The sequence below is a fragment of the Embiotoca jacksoni genome, unplaced genomic scaffold (genome assembly GCF_022577435.1).
Source record: "Embiotoca jacksoni isolate LCO1_2020_lvr unplaced genomic scaffold, fEmbJac1.0.p SCAF_6, whole genome shotgun sequence".
Classification (NCBI taxonomy): Eukaryota; Metazoa; Chordata; class Actinopteri; family Embiotocidae; genus Embiotoca; species Embiotoca jacksoni.
Window position 1 is genome coordinate 9,297,501 of NW_027185414.1, and position 27,442 is coordinate 9,324,942.

The 27,442-nt window shown below is 44.8% G+C and overlaps 1 protein-coding gene across 2 annotated transcripts in view; it reads left to right on the forward strand.

Annotated features, from left to right (window-relative positions):
* The window catches only part of nfatc3a (nuclear factor of activated T cells 3a), a 63,687-nt gene extending 36,709 nt beyond the window's left edge, over window positions 1–26,978 (forward strand). For both annotated transcript variants that reach the window (XM_069173548.1, XM_069173549.1), the window contains exons 4-10: window positions 5,372–5,571; window positions 6,079–6,251; window positions 6,813–6,953; window positions 10,822–10,877; window positions 11,028–11,154; window positions 13,168–14,262; window positions 26,003–26,978. In XM_069173548.1, coding sequence (XP_069029649.1) covers window positions 5,372–5,571; window positions 6,079–6,251; window positions 6,813–6,953; window positions 10,822–10,877; window positions 11,028–11,154; window positions 13,168–14,262; window positions 26,003–26,079 — 1,869 coding nt within the window. In that variant the 3' untranslated portion in view covers window positions 26,080–26,978. The remainder of the gene's footprint in view (window positions 1–5,371; window positions 5,572–6,078; window positions 6,252–6,812; window positions 6,954–10,821; window positions 10,878–11,027; window positions 11,155–13,167; window positions 14,263–26,002) is intronic.
* Window positions 26,979–27,442: the final 464 nt, after the last annotated feature.

Sequence of the window (27,442 nt, forward strand, 5' to 3'; positions counted from 1 at the left end):
TGACTATGTAACCGTATCCAGCGGTTTTATTTTAGGGGAGAGAGTTCATCCTAAACTCGATCCACAGTCAGAGGCTAGAAGTTAGTTACATGCTTCAGCGAACACAGGCCTGCGGGACATGTGACTGGTTTTACTGTCACTGTGGTTTAAATATAAGAACGGATCTCTATCATGCCCGAGTTACTTGCTGACTGACCAGCTGGGCTCAGCGCACTCTGGGCAGGCAGAGAGGTGAGGAGTTGAAAGTGCAGAGACCACCCTCCCGTGGTATTTCACACTCAGCCATAGATTGAGGGGGTGGCCGAGGGGTGACTCAGGAATGTGAAACAAGTCAAGGGTGTGTGTCCTGTGCATTCACTGTCGAGAGGCGTCCTGTGCCAGGACCATGGTACAATCCATGTGTGCTTGTTTACGTGTCCCGCTGGTTGCAGGTGGTGCTTTACCCATTTTCTGAACTGAAGGTGCAAATAGGTGCCCTGCAGGGTTGTTAGACTAGTATTTCCTACTGCTCTAATGCTGTTGTAGGGATGTAAAACATAGCGTTTGGGTTGGTAAAGCTAACTGCACTGATTTGAAAGGTTGAAAAGCCGATATCGTACTGAGTAGCATTCACAACTTCCTCCCTGCTGTGACGTGTTTCTTTTCTTGTCCAGCTTCCATTACTTGTCTTTACCAGTCCCATGTGCTTTGCTGAAGAAACTGTGTGCTTAGGCTTGCACGTGTTCATCAATTTTCTTAGTTTTTAACAGTTCATTTTTGTAAAGCCACAATTTATTCCACTTAATTTGACTTAGTCAAACTGAACTGAATCAAGGAAACACCAAACAGAAAATAATTTTTTGTTCCAGTTGCGACTGCAGCAGAGGGACTGAATTAGCCCGGCTGTTTGGCATGTTTCTGTTTGGCCCGTAGTGTTGATTCACCGAGACTGCTGAAGTGAGCCCTTGTTTTCTGGCCGTCTAATCAGGTTTTCCTGGTTGATTATTTGATTTGGAAAGAACTCCTCGCCTCCTAAGTGGATGTTTGTCAACACTGCAGCCTCACACCAAATCTCTCCTGTACAAGAGGGCATAAGGAGAGGCAGGGATGAAGCTGTTAAATGGAAGGAAGGGAAAGAAATGAAGGACTTTTTGTTTCATGGTGACAGTTTGAAGTGTTAAACAGAACCGACAAATTGGAAAAATACATCTTAGACAGCTTCCATTCTATTTAGCACAACGTTACAGATGTTGAGCCCCAACAAGAAAAACCTGGTATCAAAAAAACATTTTGCTTTTTAAAACAATGTATTCCAATTTTCTGTGCTTTTTAATTTACATCCACAAAGCTTTTCCAGTTTTTTTTTACGTCTGTCTATCCTCTGTCACAGATGCATTCTTCCAGACACTGTTAACTCTTTTTATCCTGTCTGGAACACACATGCTGCTGCGACTAAACCCTGATTTATGGACATACACACATACAATGTTTACTACAGGCATGCATGCTTACAGACGCATACCAGTCGACACAGATAAACACACGTGCAGGCACTGTCTGTGCTCAGTCCCACAGTGCACAGACATGATCATAAAACAAGCAACACAGCCCACAAGACCGTTGATTCGAGTGACTCCGCGTTTCTTTGAATCCAGAAAAATGTTGTCATTTATAGCCGTGGACCCATTCGGGCCGGGGTACATAATTACCTATTAGCTTGTTACTGGCAAGATTTATCCTTTCATGTGGCTCTTAAGATCTAATGTGGTTTTTAAAGATGAACACATTACTGGTTATTATGGGGGCCTCATGCTGTTCCTTGGTGCAACTTCCTTCCGAATGCATTTCATGTGCCTCGTCGAGTGTTGAACATTCAGTGTGTTGATTCCAGTTTGACCAGGTTTGTGGTGAGAAAGCAAAGTGAGGAATTATCTCACTTAAAGCTGTATCCATCAGTTCAAGTTTAGGAGTTTAATTTCAGGAAGACTTTCTGTGTCGGCGAGTCTATATGTGTGTTTGTTTGATTGAGGAGAACCCTGCCTTTCTCGGGCCATCGTCCCTGTGGATGGGGTCGCTGGGATTTCACTGTCTCTTGCAGCACCTTCTGCACCTCAAAAACCGACACAGACACACCCAAAAGCAATGTGAATTACTGATGTGTTTAGTCATTCGCTCTAATTAATCCATCACTGAAAGCAGTTAGTGAAAAACATTTGGAGGATGTGGTGGAGGAGTGTCAACATACCTTGAGGTAGGGTTTTTTTTTTTACTTCAAAAAGCCTTATTAAATTTAGGGGTTGGAGATTCAATTTTAAAAGCTGCAAAAAAAAACAACAGTTTGCAAAGTAATCATTATAATTTATTGGTACCAATCGACAAACCTTTTCTTCTATACTTCTACACGACTATGACATGATACTTGCTGATGAAAATACAACTTTTATGACAGATTTTTGGTCAAATAGAAGTTATTAGAATAGAAGACATTTCTGAAGATCAGATCACCTGTAAAGTCGCCATCAGGTTCCTTCTAGTGTAAATTAAATTCCTTGGTAAATTTCAGCACTCGTCGATAATGTAAAAGTTTGCTCCCTGCAGATTGTGCCAATGGTTTTGTTACTTTTTTCCCTCTGCCTTCTTAAAGTTTCTTTAAATTTTCTCAGCAGATTCAGCTTAGCTCAACTCAGTAGATAAATACATGAACATCAAGGGGATGAGTGTCCCTGTTTGAACCAGACATTTTCACAAACTGTATGGCTTTTCTCACAGCTGTGTGTGTGATGCTCTTTTAGTTTAGCCAGCTTGGACCTGAAGATTTCAGAGCAAACCTGTGTATAGCCCTCAGCTTCTGCACTTATATGTCTGAGACAGTAAAAGTGAAAGAGAAATGTTAGTAAAATATACAAACCATTGTTCTTTTATCTACAGAAGTTTGACATGTTGAAGGGGTTAGTAAAAGGTGCATCTCCTAACTTACTTGGTCTTAAATAGCAACACAAAGTCTAGTTTAGTTTACTAGCCCCAAAATATATTTTCCCTTGTATTACATTCAATTTAGTTGTCTTTTGGGAACCATTAGGTCTTTATAGGGTTCAGTAGCACACCCTTTTCTAGGTACAAGGTTTTTATTCAACTCAGAACAGTGAATCGTTATTAAGATTTAAGCTCCACCCTGCCTGGCTAGTATCTGTCTCTGGAGGCTCGTCCTCTCACACAGTCCGCTGTAAACACAGTTTATTTCAGTTTTTCCACAGCTTGGTTAAACTTAGGTTCCCCTGTACGTCGACTTCTTTCACCACAAGGGACCGTGTCGGAAGTAACGAGTGAGAACAAAAGAGCGGGAGATGCAAGGATGAGCAAAGGCTACCACTAAATCAGTGACAGCAGTTGCCGTGAAGATTCAAGCTCACCTTCTACCAATGCTGGAAATAAAATTTATTTAGTCCTGCTTCCGCAAACCAGCATAGTTTGATAATTGGCTTCAGAGAAAGTCGATATAATAATAAACACTTTCTTTACTAGTGCTTGCTTTTTCCCAGGTACATATGTTTCCAGGGCCTGATTGTGACCAATTTTAGCCGTTTTATTTTAGCTAGTTTTGGAACAGGACTTGACAAATGCCAAGCTACACCCACTTTCTGTCCTACCACGCACCAAAACGTTTTTGTGACGCAAACCTGCAGGGAGGAAAGGGTCAGTAGCCAGCTGTGGTGGGGTTGAGGCTTGGCAGTTCCCAGGGTGAAACAGCAATGAAAGGCCTTGTTCTTTTCTGTTGCCCTCAACGGGCTGCCATCCATCTGAGCTGGAGGTGTGGGCTGTATGGTGGGAGTGTGCATATGCGGGGGGGAGGGAGGGGGTCACGGAGTCTGCCAAGTACAACATTACAACAGTAGCGGGATTGTGTAGCCTGTGTGTTAGTTCTGTCTCTCTGAGGAGGAAAGGTCCTGCTCTCCTTTCCATCTTCCCCTTGTCTTTACCTAACGTGCAACACGTTTCCTTCGTCAACCATCTCGCTTGTCTGAGTGGAAACCGAGGTGGCAGCACTCAGTGACGAGCAGGGAGGACAGCTGCAGCGAGGCGCTCAGGGTCAGCCAGGTTGGCACGCATGAAGCACTGGATTTGAGAAGGCAGCTGCCATTTTCATTGGTATTTTTTTCCTTTTTACCACAGTATAACCATTAAAAGCCATTTTATATGCACGAGAACTCAGAGTGTGTTGAGGATTATGTAAGTGATGCTATTTATATCATTTTGTGTCAGATTTTTCAAGATGAGGTCAATAGATATCACTCAGATGTGTACGCTGCTTTTGAAGTACTATGGTTATGTGTCCTTTCTAACCTATAGATCAACATCATCTTGGCAGTGACTGATTTGTAAACCATCATTTATCCCTTTTTGACAGGACCACAGCAGCAGGGCCAAACCTTTAAAGGCAAATGTCTGCCACTGATTGAGGGACTAACTGATCAAAGTTACACCATTGTTACGGCAAATGACCTGACTTTCTGTATCTGTTTCAAATTAAAAGCTCATCTTCTTAACCAGTTAGTCCAATTAGAATTGCAATAAGGACAGCAGAAAAGCCAAGACACGCCGGGGGGGGGGGGGGGGGGGTGATCCAGAGTGCTCCCAGGCCAAATGGGAGATAACATCTCTTGAGCTGTGCCTGGTAGACCTCCAACCTATGGTATCAGGTGCCCAAACCACCTCAACCCACTCCTCTCAGTAGTAGCTCTACTCTGGTTGAACTTCTTAACCCGCTTGATCTTATTCTTTTAGTTATTCCCCATAGATCATGACCGTATGTGAGCGAAGGGATGTAGGCCGAGTGGTAAATAGAGCTTTGGCTTACGGCTGAGTGCCCTCTTCATCACTACAGGCCGGTACAGTGACTGCATTTACTGCTGCTGCTGCTCCTCCTGGCCTAATGAAATGGAAAGCCCTCTTTTTCAGTCATACACTAGGTTTTGACTTGTTGACTTTTAACCAAGTTAGTGTTCTTGCATTCGTTTTATATTGTGTAATAGCTGGTGGTGATTAAGCTCAATTTACATTTTCTTGAAATTATTGATTAGCGCAGGTTTTTCTTAACAGGATCTTAATAGGAGTCCTTTAAGAAAAGACATTCAAGGGGAAATTTAGAAGAGTATAAGTTGAAAATATCAGCACCAAACTGGTAAGAGGCCAAAGCGCCTAATGAATCTTCAGCTGCCACGACAGAAATATAACACCCTCAACTTTCCATTTACATTTCCTCAAAAAAAAAAAGTGGCGCTCTGACGGCAGTGGAAACAAAAAGAGTATTCATTTGTTCACACCTCTCATCTGGAGCCCAAGGACTCACATCTGTTTTTATTCTGTTTTTCTATCTCTCTCCGTCACATCTCAGCTCACTGGCTACAGCGAGAAGCCTGTCAACCTGCAGATGTTCATCGGAACAGCAGATGACCGTTACTTGAGGCCGCACGCCTTCTACCAGGTGCACCGGATCACTGGGAAAACTGTAGCCACGGCCAGCCAAGAAATTATCGTCTCCAGCACCAAAGTTCTCGAAATTCCTCTCCTTCCTGAAAACAACATGTCAGCCAGGTAGATGTCAGAAGCACTTGAGGGTTACATTACTCAGTTATGAGCTTACCACCATGAAGGAAGCCATGTCCAATGAAAAATAACTATGTTTATGATTATACATGGTTGTAATATCTTCCAAAGGGGATTTTATAGATTTTCTTAATTTAAACCAACAGGCTCAGAAGGAAAATTTGAGGGTTTCCCATGGAGCAGAGAAATAAACTTTATTAATATAGTTATGATCCCGTAACACCTGAATGATTATATTTATATAAGATCTGGTTTCATTTCCACTGGAATTCATAGGAAGGATTTGGTTAGAATTTTCTCAGTTACAATTGTAATAAATCATATTCACAGGCATTTTTAATCTGTGATTCAACACTGCTTTTCTCTGCCAATCCCCTGCTGGGCTTGTGGTTGGTTTTATCACTCCTAGTCTTTTACTCCTTAAATGTGTCTTAGATGCTTGCCATCCCAGCGGTGGTGCTGTGTGGGGCCAACTATTTTCCCTTTACCTTGCAGTATCGACTGTGCTGGCATACTTAAGCTGCGGAACTCAGACATCGAGCTGCGGAAGGGGGAGACGGATATAGGAAGAAAGAACACGCGGGTCCGCGTGGTGTTCAGAGTGCACATCCCTCAACCCAACGGGAAGGTGCTGTCGCTGCAGGCTGCCTCCATTCCTGTGGAGTGCTGTGAGTGTCTACTTCCTAGAGTTTCTCACACGTAAAAATAATCGTTCAGAAAACAGAATAAAGACGCTACGGGTACACGCACACACACACACACACACACACACACACACACACACACACACACACACACACACACACACACACACACACACAAACCTTTCCACACACGTCTTTATTAGCACGTTGGCAATTTAGGATTGAAAGTCACTTTAAATAATATTGTCTGATGGGTCTAAGAAGCTACACACACTCACAGCACATGCACATGCCCAAACACACAAGGAGAATATATTTTCATAATTCTACCTGTGTCATAGTCATTTCTGGCGCCATGGTACGTTACATTACATTTCATTGAGCTGACGCTTTTATCCAAAGCGACTTATAATAAGTGGATTTCAACCGTGAGGGTACAAAACCCAGAACAACAGGAATCAAGAAAACGTTGGATTACATGATTTTACTAGCTGTTGTCCACTTACACTACACGAACACAGCTCAGCAAATAATCATCCCTTTTCTTCTTTTTTTTTTCTTCAACCCCCTCTGTGTCTCTCCCAGCCCAGCGTTCAGCTCAAGAGCTGCCCCAGGTGGAGAAATCCAGCCTGACCAGCTGTCTGGTCAGCGGGGGAGAGGAGATGGTCATCAGTGGCTCCAACTTCTTCCCAGAGTCCAAGGTCATCTTCCTGGAGAAAGGCCCCGGTAAGTGTTGTGTCCTCACAGCAGCTCAGCCCTGAACTGCTGCTGCAAAAAGAGCAGTTGTGTGTGTACAAAATATTTCATGGGTGTCTGACAGATTTGATCAGTAGACTCTGTATATGTATAATGTATCATTTGCATGTGTATTTTGTAAGCAGCAGACCAAACTCGGTTCTTGGCATTTTATTATCGTGGAATATTCGTCTTGGCAAATTCTTAGTTCACCTCTTAAAAGCAAAATCCTAGAAAACTTTTTTTTCGCATTAGTGCAAAGAGGTGAGTTTTATGTCTGTCTTCTGTATTTAAATTACAAATAGATTTTCTGTTATTTTTTTAATATGACCTCGGTTGCCACAAGATAATATGAGTATCAAGAGAAATTGTATATTTATAAATTTATAAATGCATGAAACCACTCCTGACTTCTAGGAACAAAGCTGTTAATAAGCGTGCATCAGTTCTCAAGAATTAGCAAGCCCTTCGTTCCCACGGGGCATTTTGGGAAATGTTGAACAGATTATGTTCAACTGGTAATGTTGTTGGCAAGTGATTGTGCTGTTTGGAAATATCAAGATCAAACTACTGCAGTAGGAGTGTTACCAAAAAAAAAAAACATACAAATGTAAGAAATTTTGTTCTTCAGCCACACTTTACTTCCTTAATTGCTGCCATTAGGAAAATTAAGGAGTTGTAATTACCTGATGCTTGTTTGTTGCATTTAGAGTAATCATAATTAGTGCTGTTTGCAGTTGGTGAACCAGTGAGGGATCACTACTACTGCACCACCAACTACTACTGATCGCTTGCACCATCTGTGTAGAGAGTTTGTGAGTCGGGGTGAATCAGGGTGTTTCAGGCAGAATCCTGAAACCAAGGTGCTGATATCTTTTCAACAAATACCTCCCTGCATTTAACACGTATGTTACTCCCTGTGGTTTTCATCCTGTTTCTTTTAAACCACTGTCTTTCTCCTCCTTATCCTCTGTCTCGTTTATACACCACTCTATAATAAAAACACATGTAATTGCTGCTAGTCGGGATGGAAATTTTAAATGGATGACATTTTTCGAGCCAGTCTCTGCCTGCCCGAGGTACCTTTGTGATGCGGAGCAACAGATTCAAGTTTACACATGGCAGAAAGTGGAATGGTATTGCTTTTGTGAGTGAGGGCCAATCTCTTTAAGATTTTCTTGAGAAAAAAAATGTAAAGAAGCTGCCTGAAGGAACGTGTTAGCACTGAGGTGTACCAGGACACATCTTAGGTTGGGAGAAAAGCAGGGCACCGTGTTGCACGAGGGCAGCGGACTGCGGAAGGAGACAGTAATAATATGAAAGAGGAGGGGAACATGATGTTGATTAGGTTTGTGTAAATGATCCCCCTCATCAGGGCTAATCCGCCTGCTTTAGTGCAGAAAGACAGTGATTGGTGTAAGTAGAGGAATGGAAGAAAGGAAAGAAAGAAGGAAGGAAAGGCAGTGACACATATTTTTCCACCATCTCTCATAATTGAAAGACAACAACAGATTCACGAAAGAACTGGAGAGACTGGCCTATTGTTGCTTGTACACGTATTATGGGATGGTACTGGGTGACTTTACTATGCTGCCTTTTGGTATGCATAACTGTAGTGTTTGCTTCCTTAATGTGATATTTACTTGGGATAAACATAGTGCAAAGATGCTGATCAGCGTATATTTTAAGATCTTATTGCCATTTGATAATATGCTGAAGGCTTTTACTGAAGAAAATATTTTCTAAATCCTGTTTTTTAAGTTTTGTGATAGATTCATGTTTTACTCATTTTATCTTGTTTTTTTCTTGCTGTGACCAAAGCTCTGATATACTGTACTTCTTTGAGGAAGAAAAGCAAACAGAAAAGATTTCCAAAATAATTTTGTTTGAAGTTATTTGTAGGCAGTGAAAGAGGATACAAGAAGAAAGGGAGGACAAATGAAGGAAAAGGGGATGAGCCTTAGGATTTAGTGGCACAGTATCTGCACATAAACATGTACATGAATTATTTTTCTTTTCGGAGACATGCACAATATACATTATATATATATTCTTCACATAAAACCTTAACTTTAAAGATGTGTTAATCAGAGTTACTAGACCTCATCAAACACTGACGTTAAAATAAGTCCATAATTGGTAAAAGTCTTTCAGTTTTACAAGCGTGAATGTTTATACAGAGGATTTGTCTTTGAAGGCTGCAACACTGACTGCCTTCAATAGTGACTAATAGAGCACGGGTGGGTGTTGTGTTGTTGTAAAAGTGACACAATTGTGGCTTTTTACAAAGTTGTAACAGCCCACGGTTGCAATATAAACAGTAATCACCTTCTTTATTTTTCTTCGATCTTCCGGCACAATGGGTGCACGTTCTTTCCTCCTCTGATCGGTGTGCGCAGGGTGTCTCGATGATCCAAGTCATTGTCTTAGTGTGGTATGAGGTTCCTGTTGGTGCTTGTTGTCTGACAGAGCATGTGGGGCCCTTGCTCCTGCCTGTTGAATGTCAACATGCTGCACTGCAATAATGCACTGCTGTCAGCTGCAAAGACATTCAAGGTCATTTGCTCTTTTGGAAAAAAAACGACCCTGTCATCAACGAGTTAAGCTCTTCCTTCACAAAAGAGAGAATCTCTGAGGGTAATGACTGCCTAATCTATCTGTGGATTACTACAACCAAGGCTAATGTTCTGGTGAGATCAGGAACACCTACTTAAAGCTACAGTAGAGTGGATTTTGGTAGAAAGCAGAATAGCCTAAATGCAACAGGGTTTACAGCTGAGTGCTTGCTTTGTTCGACTCTACTCTGCAGACGTGTTGCAGATGCCTGGCATGTATTTGGGGGAATCCTTTGGGGTTTTGTGGAAGAGGCCATGCAGGTGCAGAGAACACTTGCACCATGAAAAAGGAACTGAAAATAAATTTACTGCGGCTGAGAGGCTATTCAGTAGTTTAGTTGTCAAAGTTTGTATTCTTCCCGATGCTGCAGCGAGTGTGATTTCTTCCAACCACACTGCGAGCCTGTCGATGTTTTCACCCCGACGGCTTCAAGCAGCTGCCCCTAAGATGTCTGGCCAAATAATTAGATCCCTCATAGGAAAACTGGAAAGGATGTTTTCTAGCCAGAAACCTGGCAGTGTGTAAAGGCATTTTAAAATAAATACAATTATTCCACCGCTCTCTTCATAATTTTAACCAGGCAAGACAAACAGCAGGATATTTGGACATTTGATTACTGTTTAATAGCTGCTAAGATTTTCTCCACGGGGCTTCTGGGTCTTTTAAAACGACATCATTTGGATGTCTCTTGGTTCTCCAGAACTAATTGAAATTGTGTGCTTTTTCTGAAGCCTCACATGGTCCTTAAGCCCTGTACATTGACATCATTTTTAGGAAAAACAGAGAAAGAGAGCTTGTGCATATTGGGAAAGCTTGTTAAATTATTATACCATACCTAAAATGTGTCTAAATTAAAATGCGATCAGTGGTGCGGCTTGATCACTTTTTCTGTGTTAGTTCAGCGAAATTACATTTATTTTTATGCCGTGTTTTATGCAGATTTTTTTTGCAATAATTGAGGTTGTTATGTTAGTCCAAAAAAAGTCTAATTAGGTGCGGCTCTGGTAAAGTGATACTGTGTTCTGCTTCATCACAAGTTCGTCTTTTCTGATATATCGGTCAGATGATTTGTGGCAGTTTTATTCATATTTAGAGTTTATTTACAGATTGATGTAATGAAACAGAAGTGGGGAAGATGTATTATGTACAGCAAAGGATTTTAACTTTGGACACTTTAACACTTGTATCGTCACATGCTTAGTCATGTAGCCTCGCGTCTTTTTCTCTTCACCATTCCCTCTAGACGGACGACCACAGTGGGAAGTTGAAGCAAAAATAATCCGCGAGAAAAGTCAAGGCGTAAGTAGCTGTTTATTTGGAGTTTCACTATAAAAAAAAATTCTCTAATATTTGCACACATTTTTACCAGTATTTGCATTTTAATATTTATAAATGGTACAGTTTTTGATGATAAAACGTGTATATCAATAATGTCAAATGTTTTTGTAGTTGTGCATCGTGGTGGAGGTCCCTCCCTACCACAGTAAGACTGTGAGCTCAGCTGTGCAGGTGCAGTTTTATGTCTGCAATGGAAAGCGGAAAAGGAGCCAATCGCAGCGCTTCACTTACCTTTCAGGTGAGTAGAGAGGTCCTCATGAGTTTTAGAATAAGTTTCTCTCTCTCTCAAAATATGTTTTACAAATGTTTTTAAAGACTATAATTACTTAAACCTATGCTATTTCTATACGATATAGTACTGAAGACATTTACACAAAGAGATTATTGCCTAAGTTTGACTTTGTATTGCCTCCTGCTGTAGTGAAACTCCCAAGTTAATGACAAGAAGTTTGAGTGACAGCAGAGGCAACATGTTTATCGTGTTGCACACTTCTCCACGGGGGCTTTGCTAACCTCGTTTCTCTCTTTCTTTCTCTGAAGAAAGCATTGCTGTGGTTTACTGGGGGCTCTTCCACTAACAATAACATTAACACCTGCCAACTGTTTATTTTGTAAAGCCGCTTCAAACTCTCAAACCTTTTTTTTTTGCCAATACTCATTTGCATGCGTTTTAAGATACAAATCTTGTGCTGTCCAGGAAACCTTTACCACCCATAGACCATGAGTTGTGGTTTGATGTTATTGCTTTTCATTTGGGGATCAGGAAAACTCAGTATTCATAATATATTAATCTTATATTTCCTTAATTCGTTTTTTTTATTTAACTGAGACCAAATTCTTATTTGATTTTCTTTTTTTTCTTAAAGCCAGTCAAACTGAAAACACAGTTGACGGAATATAATGACATGTGAGCATTTTTGTACAATACATCCAAACCCTGAGTTTCACCGCAAAACTGTGCATGTTTCTGTTTGTGTGTATGTGTGTGTGTACGCGTATAAGCAGCCTTGCCCATCCACCCACCCAGCCTTTCTGTTTGCAAGCACGCCCACTCTGCACAGGCAGTTCCTGTTTTCCCCTTTGACAGATTTGGGCAGCCAATCAGAGCACAGCAGAATAACCCTTATCCGTCAGTCAAGCTGGGTCGCTGACACCACTAATGTCACCACGCCTGCTATATTGTGGTAAAAGAAAAAAAGAAAAAAAATCAGCCAATCAATTGTGTTTCGTGTTTCATCACGAGCTCTGCTGCAGAGGGTTTTGGCTCAATTAAAGGATGAATTCTGAGCAAATTGTCAGAAGAAAGTAATGTGTTTATTCTGAAAGAAAATGGTGAATAAATTTCCCTTGTTTGGTTTTTTAAATTGCTGCATTGTCAGGCAGGTAACAGTATTTGTTAAACCTAAACAAAAATGGAATAGCCCGAGTTCAATAATATACAGCCAGGTTTAAATATAAAGTACATCAACCTTCTCTTAACCTTGAAATCCCTTGGCTCCACTTTCAGCCAGAATAAATCCTGTTTGGCCTTTCTGTGCCTCTTGCCTTTCAATCCCAGCGGCGTGACAGGGTGAGTAGAGGGCACAGTCAGTGAACTCGTTTGTTCTGTTGGTCTGATCTGGGCTGGGGGGCATTCAGCTCCTCTCCCCACACAACATTTCACATGATGGCACTCAGACTGACAACATATGCTCTCCCTCTGATTCAGAGCTGGATAAAAATAAAACTCACTGTCACAAGGCACCAGATTGGGAAATAGGTTACCGATTGGCATAGCTCTGCTCTAAGCTGTCACACTAAAAGGGAATGGCCCCATTTACTATGAAAAAGTCACTCTGTCTTTGGAAAGCTTTTTTTTTAACCTGTAAGGAGACCTATTTCACAATCCATACATTTCAGAGACTGCGTACGCTGCTTGAAGGTTATTTTGGCTCACTTTTTACGGTATTGTTGAACATGTTTTCGCTTTAAAGCCACCGATTGAGGGAATTAGTCAGGGTTGAGAATGTGGAAAATCTTGCTGAAGTCTCTAAACTACTGAACCTGAAGCAAAAACAGCAGCAACACTGTAAATGTTGCAATGCAGTGACTTGACAAATGTTTAGATTACGTGTCTTTCCTCCATTTTCTTGCAGCATTTGATTGATTGCTGTAACTGACAATGTGGTTTTTGTCTTTCATCCTGTCTGTCTTCTTTTGTCACACCCCTCTTCGTCCTTCTCTCTCTCTGTGTATACCTCTCTCCCTTCAGTCATGGTTAAACAGGAGCATAGAGACGAGCTGGACCTTCCTGCAGTACCCCCTCTGTCGCTGCCCCTGGCACATGCTGCCAGTCTGGTGCGCACCCAGCTGCCTTCTCCTGAGCAGGGCCACCCATCGGACAACCTTCTGTCCAGCTCCCCTCATGGCCTGGCCACGGGCTCCGGACCTGGCCTGCTACCCATGCAGGCCCCCTGCTCCTCCCTGGGCTCCCCGTCTTTCCAGCACCTGCCTCACCTCCAGGGTCGCAGTTTGCACCACCCTCCTGCAGACTGCCACATGACGTACCACCCGAGCTCTGCTGCTGCTCCTCTTTCTGCTCCTCCCCGGCCCTCCTACCAGCCTATGCAGCACAGCCACAGTCACGGTCATAGCCTGCCCTTCAACGGCCAGACCAACCTTCCTCCTCAGGGCTACGAGAGGATGCCTTTTCAGCAGAGCCCCAGTGCAGCATCACACCCAATGGGCATGGGAATGGTGTACCCCTCCTCCCCTTGCTCCTCGCCATCAGCTCCCTCCTCTTCAACCGCCAACCCCATTGCTGGATCCCCCCAGAGCCAGCAGCCCTTGCTCTCCCCCTCATCCCCGCACCTCCACACGCTCGGCGGCTACCACTGCTCCCCGAATCCCACCCAGGTGCCCTCTGCGGGTGGTCTCCCCCTTACTGGGCAGCACTCCACACAGCTGCAGAGGGCCATGGGCTACCACCCAGTAAGTCAAAGGTCAGCCTCCTGTCCCACACCGTCCAGCGCCCCTCCTCCAAGGATGATCCCCTCTCCCCACTCCGGGCCTTCCTCTCCTCAGATCCACTCGCTGCCCTACCAGTCTCCCACCTCATCCTCCCCCACCTCTGCCGGCAGCCCTCTGGGGGCCCTGCAACAGCAGCATTCAGGACAGCTCTCTCCCCAGGCTACAAGCCCGGTCATGACCAGCCTATCTCCGGCAGCAGTGGGGCCCCTTGTTCATCCTCTAAGCCCTCAGGGGCCTTTTCCCTCAGATGGGGAGAGGCTGAACATTAAACAGGAGCCAGAAGACAGGGAGCCCACCTTCCGCACCATCGGCCTGCAGGACATCACGCTGGACGATGGTGAGATATATTTTGTCATATTTATCTCTAAACATCGATGAAACAGTTTAAGCTTCTTTTTTTTTCTGCCGAGGGTCAGTGGCGTCTACCTGGTGTCTCCCATTGGGAGTCATAATGGCCTGTTCACAACTAGCCGCCGTCACTTTATTGTCAGCACGTGACAAATTGACCAAGAGTTGAGCTCATTTACATTTGACTGTATTTTCAGTTAGACAGAACAGGCCAGACCATCAGAAATAGATTGCCACCGTCACCGTCAATCTATTGTTGTGTTTACATCCATCTCTAACTCTTATTATTCAGTTTTATATCCAAACTCACACTCATTATCACATTTTCTTTCCTCACCCTGTCCTTTTACACAAGATATTTAGAGCCCGACCATCTGTGATCAATCTCATTTTCAGTCTGAAACAAGGGGCCGCTGTGGGATTAAATTTACCCTACAATATGTGACGCACACGATAAATTTGTATGCGATAATGTAAAACAATACAGAGCACCAGTTGTTGTATTTTCAAGGGGCTGAAACCTTGATGCCTGATAACACTGACAGCGTTTCATCTGTCATTGCGGCGCACAGTTGTGTACACAGGTTCATTACTGAGGGGTCCTGTGACTTAGTATTGGGTAACATAGACACAATGGGACTGATAACTGTAGTATCATATTAAAGGGCCTAATTGTGAAGTGCTAAGCTTCTGTATCTCTGGCAGCAGTTTGGAGATTAATTACACTTTGAATTTTTTTGGCTTCTTGGAACTGGGTAGACAGAGGAGGAGGATTGCATCATTTCGTGCTACTTGCAACGGCTGTAGCTGGAACACAGAGAGAGTTGTGTGCTGCTGCCGTAATTACATCCTGTGTGTGCTTGCGTTTAGGTGAGCGTGTGTGTACTTGCGTTAACAAGTCTAATTAGGATGCTCAGGAGAACTTGTTGACTTAACAATTGACCATGAAGTCAGCGCCTGCATTTAGAATGAATGAACTTCTTTACCTAAAATATGTTAATCCAAACTGTTCAAAGTCATCTACCTCCTTATCTGCCATTCAGAGCCACGGCTGGTTATCTTAACCCCATTGCCATATTCAAATCAGGGTCCTAAAGATTTCGGGTAAATAAGTAGCTTGGTGAGGCTGTCGGGGAGGTGTGATTTTGTGTGTTAGCAAGGGTCAGCCTAATTAACACAGAGCTGCTGTCAATAAGTCATGTGTGAAAGACCAACAGCCACTGGGGTTCAACAGTGCATAACATTTAACAATACACATACTCACTTCTCTCTCTCTCTCTCTCTCTCTCTCTCTCTACGAACTCATTTGTATGCACAGATTTAATCTGTTAACCAAGAAAATGTTCACATGAAACTGTTCCTCGGGTTTATTCGGTCTCTCCGCTGTCACACAAGCATCGAAACACAGGCGCTGCGAAAGTAGCTGCCTGCTCTCGTTCTCTCGCAAAAAAAAATGAAATAAATGTGAGAGAAGTTTGTGAGTGACACGGTTGAGCCGGGAGTGTAAGCTCTCCCTTTGAGCCGGGGGCTAAAAATAGCTTTCTGTGCCAGCCCATCTCTGTAGGCCATGTTTTGAAGTAGCAACGTGGAGCTTCACCCAGCTCCGAGTTTTTAGAGGTTGCGGCACTCTTCTTAAGTAGACCGCATACACTCCAGTTTGGCTGACAGAGAGGTCGGGGTGGACATGAATGCTAACTTACAGTGTGTAATTGTAGAGCCTTATAAGGGCACATGAATTCATTTACTGTCGTATAAAAGATAAATCTGCACTCTGGTTGTTTAATTTCAAAATAGCAAAAGTAATCCACATCGAAAGCATTTGAGCGATTGTGAATGTTGTGGCTGACTGTGTGATCAGTGTCATTAAAATACAGGAAACCAACTCTGATCTACAATTTAGTCAAACTTTCATCAGCACGTCACCATTTTAACAAAGGCTGCAGACATGTCGTTTTTTTTTCTGCCACTTTGTTTCTTTTCTGTACTTTATGTTTTATATCAAATACACCGAGCGTTATGGAAAATTTGTCCTCTACAGTTTTCATAAAGAACCGTTGCGTTACTGCAAGAAATCCGTACGCAGCATTGCAGACGTGTGTCAGTGGTATAAGAGGAAATACAAATGTGAGTCTGTAGAAAACTGCTCTGGTTTGCAAGCAGATGGCCCTTGTGACGCACACAAGAGCATGCTTGAGATGTGTGTCTTAGTGTGTGTGTGTGTGTGTGTGTGTGTGTGTGTGTGTGTGTGTGTGTGTGTGTGTGTGTGCGTATGTGCGTGTGAGCGAGATGATGTATTGTATTTGTGTGTATCTGTTTGATGTTGGGGAGGTGCAAGTGTGTGTGTGTGCGTGTGTGTGTGTGTGTGTGTGTGTGTGTGTGCGCGCGTGTGCAGAGCAGGAGACGCAGGAGGTGAGAAGACAGACTGACAGACAGATGGACAGACAAGTTCAGGATCCAACCCCACTGCAGGGTCACTCAGCCGAGACATTCAATCTGAAATGTAGTTGGCATCTGAGATGAAAGTAAAGAGCACACTGGTTGTTGTTTTTTTTTTTACAGTATATCGTTTATATTTGAAATTTCCCTTATAGAATAAATGAAGTCGAGCGGTTACGGAGACCTCGCACTCAATGAGGAATATGAAAAGACAAAAAAAAAAATACTTTCTTGCAAATTCAGCAGATGGACGTTTTCTTTCGGCTTTTTAGTGAAAATAAAAATAAAAAAGATGCTAACAAAGACAAAACCAGAAAAACAAAGAAAGAATGTTTCGACAAAGCAGCAAGAGACATAACTGAATGTCATTCAAATGTGCAGCTTTGTGTTTTTCTGCCGCCTTGACGTCTGAATCCAAACCGAGTCGGGCTGCGTGGTGCCTTCAATGAAACACCATCAAAAACTGCTTTTTTCACGGTCACTGTTTGGCACATTTGGCAAAGAGAGGATGGTGTGTGAGTTAATCGACGGTGCGTGAGTTACTTAATCCCAAAACAAATTATACACGGCTACGTGCATGCTATTTCTATCACAGGACGACCAGGTACAGCGCAGCTGATTGGTGGATTCAGAATATGATACTTTTACGCTCAGTGTGGCTGTCGGGACAGTTTTGCCAAACACCTGTAAACCTGCGTGTTTGGTTGCTAAATAAACACCCGCGGGCTTGGAGGAATGGCCCGACGCGGTCTGGAGCTCTTGTGCTGCCGGCCCGCGCGTCTGACTAATGGAGCGTCTTTTAAGCTCGCAGCGTTTGGATGGAAAGGCGGTCGGCGGTCTGCGGAGCGGCGGGGGGGGAGCTCCTCTTTCGTCGGCCCTTCCCTTCCCTCCCCAAAGTCACGGCTGCCTCGCCGCGAGCCCGGGCTCTGAGGGTTAACAACAGGCCGAGTCCTGCCGCCTGCGCTCCTTGAGGGAGACACGGACACAACCGTGACGCTGATGCACGCAACACGGACACGCGCGCGCCTCGTCCCGGTGGACGCAACCGAACATGCGAGGCGGCGCGCTCGGGCAGCGAACGCCATCTTTTAGATGTTTTTCGTCGTTCCGTTTTTCTCCCGCACCTTTACGGGCGCAAAGACTGCGTAGAAATAGACAGAAACTTGCACCACGTGGATTCTGTGATGCACAAATGTTCCTCACCTAATGTTGACGTTTGAATTTCACAGTTTCGGGCTCCATCTTTCTTCCTCCGTACGATCTTCTTTTTTTTTTTTTTTATGAACTGGGATGTAGTCTGACTCGCCGGACGGAGAACGTCGGTGTGAACCTGCCATTGGACGATATTTCAGTCGACATTCTCCTCTTTTTTTTCTCCTGTCTGTATGTTACCGTTCTCAAAATACCCTTAGCAACAGGAAATTATAACCTCTGAGCTAGCAACCGACATGCTGAAAATGTTTTGATGAAGATTTGGACCGTGCGCTAAATCAGGCTTGCTCAGTTCCTTTCAGTCTTTTGCCGGGGATTTCTCCGTTTTAGTGCCACGGCTCCGCCTCCTCACGTACAAATGTTTCAACGAAATAAGTTCCTCTCTGGCACTATTTTACTTGGGCGCTGTCGCTGCACGATTGTGATTGGATTAAAGAAATGCAAACAAGCCACAGTGGGGGTTTTTTTGGTGTTTTTTTTTTCCCCCTGTAGCAGAATGACATACAGTACGGGTGCAGGCAGACTATTGTCCAGTGCTGGCACAGCATGGCGGAGATGTGTCTGACTATAATGAGACTAAATATAAGAGCAGAGCCAGCAGTGGGTTGGGTTAGCTTAGCTAAGCTTTGCATAAATACTGGAAATGGGTTTTTGGAACCGGTTGGCCGGGACCTGACTTAATGAGACAAAATCCACTTACCAGCTCAGGAAAATGTTCTGTGAGTGTAATCCTAAAAATTCAAAGTGTTAAAATAACGGCGGTAATAGTGGACCACCTCTCCTTTAACAGCAAGATGTAATGTGTTATTTACTGAGCTGGAGGCAGATGTTGTCCCCATCAGAGAGAAGGAGGAGACATGTTTCTCTATTTCCAGTTTTATTTCTTTAGTTCACCGTCTCCTGTGGATCCTTATTCATTAGACGTGACGTGGTTTCGACGCTGTTGCGACAACGTTCAAACAAGTTGCACCTGCACGAGAAAGGTTTGCCAACACTGCCAGCCCCGATGAGATCATTAGTAAATCATTCATTTTTAAAGCAATGTTACCAAACAGTGCCCATTTCCCTATCGAGTTTGAAGGTAGCTCCTCTTTGAGCACAATCAGATGTTATCTCCCGAAGTGCTTGAAAATGGCTGAGAGCTATAAAAAAAAAAAAAAGAAAAAGAAAAAGATTGTAAAACAATCCAAAACGATTTTTCTCCGCTGTTGGCCGACCAGACCAGGGGTAGAAAACGCCAGTGAATATTGGATTTACCTTTGACAGGTGGCGAGAAATGCGACTCCGGTTTCATCCCAAATGAAATTAAACATGAAATTAGACTTGGAAATGACCTTTTGTTTTTGGCTCCCTTTCTAAATGATCACATTTTTCCTTTGGAAAGGCCTGAAAAGTTCATTTGTAGAGTTTCCTCCAACACAAAGTTCAACAACAGTCTAAAGTCATTCACAGTAAACTTTGGCTCAGCGGCTTTTATTCTGAAACATTTGAGTTCATTAGTGGAGATGTTTCCTCACACAAACTAGTTTTCCTTCAGACAACTTCAGACATTTTTATTCAAATGTGAACAAACTCGGGAAGAAACGTAAACATATCTGTAGTTCGTTTGACTCCGATTATTTGTATGAAACCTTTGTTTTGTTTTTGTGCTGGTGTGTGTGCGTGTGCGTGTGTGTGTGTGCGTGTGCGTGTGTGTGCGCGCGTGCGTATGAGTGTATGTGTTGGAGTCCGAGGCTTTCTCGCCACCATTAACCAACCATAACAGTAAAAACATTGAACTCCTGATTCGATGGCATGAAAAGAAAAACAAAAAAAGAGTGGAAGGAAAATACGTTTCCATTAAACGCCGCTGCTGCTCTTTAAAAACAATGGCAAACATTTGCTGGTCTTTTCCCCTTAAACAAGTGGAAACGGACTTTCTGTGTCATCTTTCCACACAATTAAGGTCTTATAAAGAGTGTAATGCAGAGGTCTTGGCAGGAGCCGGGGCCTGGTGTGGAGACGCTGCCAGCTGCTGCCTCTCACTCCAGACAGAAATAGGGAAAGCCTGGAAATCCCTCGGCGGGGAGGAGAGCGGCGTATTAACTCTTCCTTTGGTTTTATTTGGATGAAAATGAAATGCGCCGTCTTTAACGTGGAGTTCACCAACATTTTGTTTGCCCGCATTACCGACGACTCTCGTTGCCTCTCCCGAGTGTGTGTGTGTGTGTGTGTGTGTTCGCGTCGAGCGCCGCCGTTCGGCTGGGAAACCGACACTAGTCTCCATTTTTTTCATGGCCCGCATGTGAGGACTTGACGGTGCGCTGAGGTAGATTTCACTCCCCCTTGTAAATATGGAGCTGCTGAAATGCGCGCGTGTGTGTGTGCGTGTGCGTGTGCGCGCGTGTGTGTGTGTGTGTGTGTGCGTGTGTGTGTGTAAACAGTCATGCTGGGAGCTTTTTGGGGAGTCACCTTAGCGTGTTGCTGCTACGTCGCCACCGTATTGTGTTTGGTCGTCAGAACATCACTACAGAGAAGAAGAACTCTGCTTTCGTGACAGAACATTATTTATCGACTCTTAAAGCAACGATACAGAACAATGACCATTTTCAGATTCTCACTCGTGCGGATTTGCTGTTTTTCTTTGTCGCATGAGATAGTAACGGAAATATCTTTTTCCTTTTTGGACAATGTGATGGCCACTTTTTTTTTTTTTGTGCTATATTTAGATTTTTTTTTTTTTTTAATAGGTAAAATAATCACTAGTTGCAGCTTTCTTGCTGTATATTTTCCTCCAGGAGTAGGAAACATGAACCAAAATTCTCCATTTGAGCGGGGGGGGAAAAAAAAAAAAAAACAAAAAAAAACCGAATCAATTGTTTTAGATTCAGCCCCCGATGCACCGTCACCCATCAAACGACAGAAAAAGATGAAGTTTAATGAAGCTATCGAGGTTACTAAACACCAGAAGCTCCTACAGGTTGAAGTCCTACGCTGTGGACTATTAACCTTTCTAGTGGGCTCCGCCGATCTCCCCAAGGCGGCCATTCGAGCTCCGCTGGCTTCCCTCCCTTTAAAGGCCGGTCCTCCGGTCGTCCGCTGAGCGGAGCTTCTACTCTGCGTCCCGCATCGGGGGCGGAAAGTCTTGTGAATCACTTACCGTCAGACCAAATGGGAAATCCACCGATGATTCACAGAGATGAGTGACTTTGAGAAAGCGACTTTTGTAACGAGCTTCCCCGGTGCGCCGCGTGCCCTCGCTCCCCCGCTCGCTCGCACGCTCCAAGAATGACGTTCAAATAAAGCAGAAAGGCACCGCAGAGCAGCAGAGATGAAAGAGTCGAGGAAAAGTAGAAAAAAAAAAGAATAAAAAGAAAAAAAAAAAAGAGGCTTTACTGAGCGGGGCCTGGAAGATTTCAATACGCAGTTCCATTAACTGACCGTCTCTTTCCAATGTGTGTGTGATCGCTCCGTATTCTTTTCTTTCTTTCTTCTTTTTCTTTTTTTAACTCCACGTTGGCTCTGGTACCCGAGGCTTCGTGAAGACGTGTGCGCGTCGTTACAGGGCTCTGCGAGTGGAAACTGCTCGCTTTGATATTCCCTCTTGCAGGCGGACCGGGCCTCGCTTCGTCTCTGTTCCCTTCGCACAAACCTTTTCCATTGTTGGCATGCCGTCTTCATCCGCTGGACTCAAGAATCAGTCAATCTCCCCCGACTTATTTGCTTAAGCCGCTCTGCCAGAGTAATGTTTTTTTTTTTTTTTTTAAGCCCGGGTCAGGGAACCTTTTTTTTCTTCTTTTCTTTTTCTGCGTGTCACAGAGGGCTCCGATAATTACCCATTTTCCATTTCGACAGTAGACGTGTTTATCGTGCGGGGACGTCCATCTGCCTTTTTCGCTTCTGGTTTGCGTTATGTAAATCTTTTCAACATGCCTCCTTTGACATGCACTTTAGAAATGGAGATTACCCGATGGCAAGCGGTCTCCTGCTGGAATTGAGACCTCAAAGAAGCGCCCCCCCCCCCCCCCCCCACCCCGACACTTCTTCATTCACCAGACCCAGTTCTCACAACAAATTTACAGGTTTAACGATCCACTTCTAAAAGTCTGCGTGCCGTGTCGGCGCCACGTTTGCGGGGTTATATTACATTTGTATTAATCCGAACCCTCCCGCTGGCTGCTTGCTCTCACTGATGCCTGCTTGCGGACAGCGAGCGTAAGCCGGGTCGTCGGAGGTCCGTCCGTCCGTCCCCCCGCCCGAGAAGGCCGTCGGCATCGCGTGAGGAGGGAGGTCGGCGGAGGGGGGGGGGGGGGGGGACGCGGGCGGGTGAGCACGAGAGGAGGAGGGCCGCTCGTTTTAAGACGCGCTCAGTCGATCGTTTCAGTCAGATATAAAGTGCTCGACGCGGGGAAGGACCGAACGACGGCCTCCGCGCGGGAAAGAAGCGATCTGACGAAAGCCTGGTAGTGAAAGTCTCCCAGCAGTAGTATCTGTAGTAGTCGGCCCGATGTATATTTTGTGGAGGGAGACCCCCCCCACCCCCTCCCCCCCCTCCCCTCCCAGTCATCTGCAGAGGATCTCCCTCCGGCTGAGACATTCAGAGCCACACTTACTACGAGCGGCAGCGCTGAATCACCGCTGTTCTGTTGCGCTGTCATGAGCGATACCAGTAAACCTTGAGACGGCACTATCGGCACATGAAAGTCATCGCGGGCCGCGCTCCACTCAAACCTCTCTTTCACTTCTGGGTCATTGATGTGCGGAGCTGCAGATTAAATTGAAGCACAGATTATCTATAGTTCACTAATATGGGGAGATGAACATCCTCTTATTATGTTTTAAAAAAACAACAACAACAACAACAACGATGTAATAACAGCTTTTTTTTTTCTTTTTTTTTTTTTGTCCGCCGACTAAACGTTTTCTTTTGTTCGGACCATTTTGAGATGAGTTTTTTTTTTGTTGTTTTGTTTTTTTGTTTGTTTGTTTACTGAAGTTGATTTTGTGCTGCATAAGTTTTTTTTTTGTTGTTCTTCGGTCCGCACGCTACGACTTCTGTCACATAACGCTGAGCCCGTTCGTTCCCAGTCGTTAGCTGTCATCCAGCGAGAAGGGAAAGAACAAAGGCCGCCGCGTTCGGCGGTTGGAGGTGCGCTCGCTTCCTTTCCATTTCATGTTCTGAGACGAGAGATGGAAACGTGCTTCCATTTGTTTTTCAAACGGCTCCAAATCAAATGCTCTGGCTGTAATATCGAGAGCGAAGCCTCTCGACGGGTCGTGTAGGGCGGAGGGGGGAGGAGGGGGGAGGGAGGGAGGGAGGGAGGGGGGGAGGGAGGGGGAAACCTCTTTCAAGAGAAAACCGACTGAATCAAACAGAAAGGAATTAGTCTGAAGCCGGCGGTTGATTGATTTACGCTAATTGCCTTCAGTTTGTCTCTCAGGAGTTATTTATCGGCCGACGGGTTCACGTCTGCCTCTGCAAGCAAACCTAATCAGCACAGCGGAAAGTGATATGTTCCTGCAGACGCCCACTCCATGTCGGTCTGTCTCACTTCACTTCACACCACGTTGCTCATATTGCTGCGGTATTAAGAGCAGATTCAGTCCCTTCGATAAAGCGCCGCTTCGGCGTTTTACCGCGCAAAACACTTGAGCTGTGCAGGAGGCTTCTGACAGGCCGCTGTGTGACACCCCATCCACCCCCCCCCCACCCCCATCCACCCCCCCACCCCGGTAATGTCATGCCTCACGGCGTTCAGCGCGGAGCTCGTTTACGCACTAATATCAGGTCGTTGTTGTTGTTTTTTTTAAGGCCGAACATACATTGCTATCAGCGACGAGCTACGTTTTTTTTTTTTTTTTTTTTTTTTTCTATTCAGCCTCGGATGAAAAGAGTTAAGAATTGAAACGTTAAAAACCCGAATTTGATCTCGGGACAGAAGGAAAGGGCCCGAGGGCTCGCGAGGGTTCTCAACGATGCTCCGACGGACCTTTTTTTTTAAAAAATTTTTATATAAAAAAAGCCGCGCCGCCCTGCGAGACGCCCGTCTCCGGAAAAGGCCGCGACCTTTGAAGGAGCTCCGCGCTCCTCCGACACGCTTTTAATTTCACGCGTGGAATCGTGTGACGAATCAATAAAGGGGCCCGCCGTGTCATCCCTCGGCGGTACGCTGCAGATCACAAAGGCAAATGTTTGCTTTTGATAGTCGCACGGTACTCTCGTAAGCGCGCGGCGGTGCTGCGAGTGTGTGTTATGTGTGTGTTGTATGTGTGTTGTGTGTGTGTGTGTGTGTGTGTGTGTGAGAGAGAGTGAGAACATGGTTGACATGGGAAAGGAAGAGCCTCCCACGCTAACAGGATGATGTGAGTGATGGTGGCCAGACACAAAGCAAGCAGCAGAAAACACAAATAATGTACAGCAGCGAGGCGGTTGAAATGAAGCTGTGAAGGCTGGAGCATGAAAGTGTGGGTTTGATCTGAAGAGGGACAGATCATTGTAGAGTTGTGAAGTAAATACCGAGGTAACGCCGCAAATAATAATGACGTTTATATTTGCGTTGCTTAATTAGTCCGTTTGATTTTTTTTAATTTTGTTTTTCTATTTCTATTTGAACACTGGATGGTTTCAGCTCGGTTCATTTACTCATCGTTGACTGAGTCACACACGCGCACGCACACACGCACACGCACACACACACACACACACACACACACACACACACACACACCCCAATACCGTTTTTTTTGTTTTTTTTGTAACCGAGTTCCAGTAAATCGTTTGTTTCTTCTGTCCCGGGAAACATTTAGATTTTTTTTTTTTACAGTTCAGTCACACGAGTGGACAGAGAGCGGAGCGGAGCTGTATTTCAGCCGTCGTGTTCAGACAGGTCGGTCCGTAAAACCTCCCGGTGTCAAACTGGGCCAAGAGTTCTCCAAACCAGTTCGCCCGGCCGGCCTGATTTCTGCTTTTTTTTTTTTTTTTTTTTTCTGACTCGTCATCGTCACATTTACAAACACTTAAACCACATGAAGAAGTCCCGGGACGGACGCGTACATATTTTTTTTTTCTTTTTTTTCTCACGTTTACTATAAATTTGAAACAAATGAAAGTCTTCTCTCCCTGTCTCTCTCTCTCTCTCCCTCTGTCTCTGTCTCTTGTCCTCACCACCTCAAAGTATTTGATTTACTCCACGGCTGCAGTTTTTTTTGTTGTTGTTGTTGTTGTTTTTTTTTAACTGGCTCCCCGCTGCGTTTCTTGTGGTCCCGGTGTGAGCACGTCGTTGAGGCGGCAGCTGGAAAACAATCCGGCTGACAAACGGGGCAGAGAGAGAGAGAGAGAGTTATCTGTTATTTATTCCAAATCAGCCTCCAACTGAGTCGGCGGAGTAATTAACCTCGCTGTGCCTGAGTGCCTCCCGGGGCTCCACCGCATGTTTTGTTTTGTTTTTGTTTTTTTTTTAAACAGTGGGTCGGTTTTTACACGGCCTCTACTGCCATGCTGAACAACAACAACAACAACAACAAAAAAAAACCCGTGAAGGGGCCCGAGGAAACGTAGTGAACCGCCATTAAAGCTCTAATGAAGTAATGGACAGGCTGCAACAGGAGTGCGTTTACAGGAGCCGGTGTGTTGTGCTGGCTGGTTACATTTCTCACACACACACACACACACACACACACACACACACACACACACACACACACACACACACACACACACACACACACACACACACACACACACACACACACACACACACACACACACACACACACACACACACACACACACGCGCGGTGAATGGAATAGTTTCTCTCTTTTGTTTTGTCAGGAGTGACTTTGTGACCTTTAAGTTTGCCAGCCTGTTTGAGGGTTTTTTTTTGGTTTTTTTTTTTTTTTCCACTTTTGAGCCATTTGTAGTGGAACTACATCCCCCTCTGCTGGATGGAAGAAAAAACAACAACATAGTTTCATTTCCAGACAAAATGATGTAAAAACAAGCTGCTGCCACACAAGTCAAAGATGTAGAAGGTGATTCATGTTTCTTTGTCTTTGTTATTTTTTGGTGATTTTTTTTTTTTTTTTTTTTTATCTCCTACAGTGAATGAGATCATCGGCAGGGACATGTCCCAGACCCCCAGCACCCGCGGACCTCCGTCAGCGCACAGCCAGTCGTAGCTCAGCCCTGAAAACAGCCTCTCTCAGCTCATGCACCATCCCCTCCACACCTCCAACACGGACAAGGTCCTGGTCCTGGTCCTGGTGCTTGTCCTGGTCCCGGTGAAAGAAGAGGACTCAAGAGACACGACTGTGGTCAAAGACAAACAGGTTGGAGATTCTGTTAAAGCCACGTGGACGTTCAGGACCGCCCGCCTGACTAGGAGACAATCCTCCGATTTCATTTCAAACTGATTGTTGTCGGAGATGCAGATTCAGACCGTCAGAACTTCACCCAGATGAAACGGAAACGTGAGCAGGAGAGTGGTCGGCGGCCTCCTCAGCTCTTCTCTGCTCAGCGCCGTCTCTTTTGAGTTCTCGGGCCTGTGATTGGTCATCAACGCGTCCCTCTCGGTGTCTTCCTGACCAATCAGCTCTCACCTCCGTGACTCCGCAGCGCTGACTTTTCGAACTCTTCGGGCGGATTACGAAAAACCAACCGAGAGCGTCGTCGTCGTCGTCGTCGTCGTCGCCCTCTCACCAGCATCGACCTTTACGAGCGAAGGCGTCGCGTGACACGCAGGCGTCGGAGTTCCACACGTGTTCAGGAGGTTGTTTCAGTGCTCTGAAGTTCAAGAGTTTCTCAGGCGACATGGTTAAAAACGTCAGGGTGCTGCGAAAACAAACGCTCGGCACAGTAACTCTAAAAATTCACGATTAGCTGTAATTGGAGGATTAAATTCGAATCAAAGCGGCTTGAATTGATCTGAACGAACCGCTATCAGCGACAAATCTCGCAAATGTCTCGCTGATTGTTGCTGTCGGGCCGAAGTGAGTAAAAAAAAACGACAAAAAAACCAACCTGTGATGACCACTTGGTCCACTGCTCGTTTTCGTCTCTTTTAAAGGTCTGGAGAGCGGGTGGGGTGGGGTGGGGTGGGGTGGGGTAGGGGGGGGGGGGGGGGGAGTCCGGCCGGGACAGCGAGCTCCCTGCGGTGCTGGTCTCAGATCTGCAACCTGCAACATTCCACTACTTGTAGTAACCCTGCAGCCGTGTAGATATCTGTACATTAATTCCCAACCACCTCCGTCTCTTCTGTCTCCCCCCTCCGCGCCCTTCCTCTCCTGTGTTCCTTCATCTTCTTCGAGTTGAACAAATGCCTTATTAACATTTAGCAGCTTTGAATGGTAGCGAAAGCTTTTTTTTTGTTTTTTTTTTGTTTTTTTGTCGTCGTCGTCGTTGTTGTTGTTTTGCACAGCAGGCTTGAAGTTTGACGACGCGTGGGTACGAGTTGCTGATTCCTGACGAGGGGACATTTGAAGGTGTGTGAAGATGTCCGGGTTTTTCCCCCCCGTGTTACAGAGAAGTGTTTTCATTGGTCCA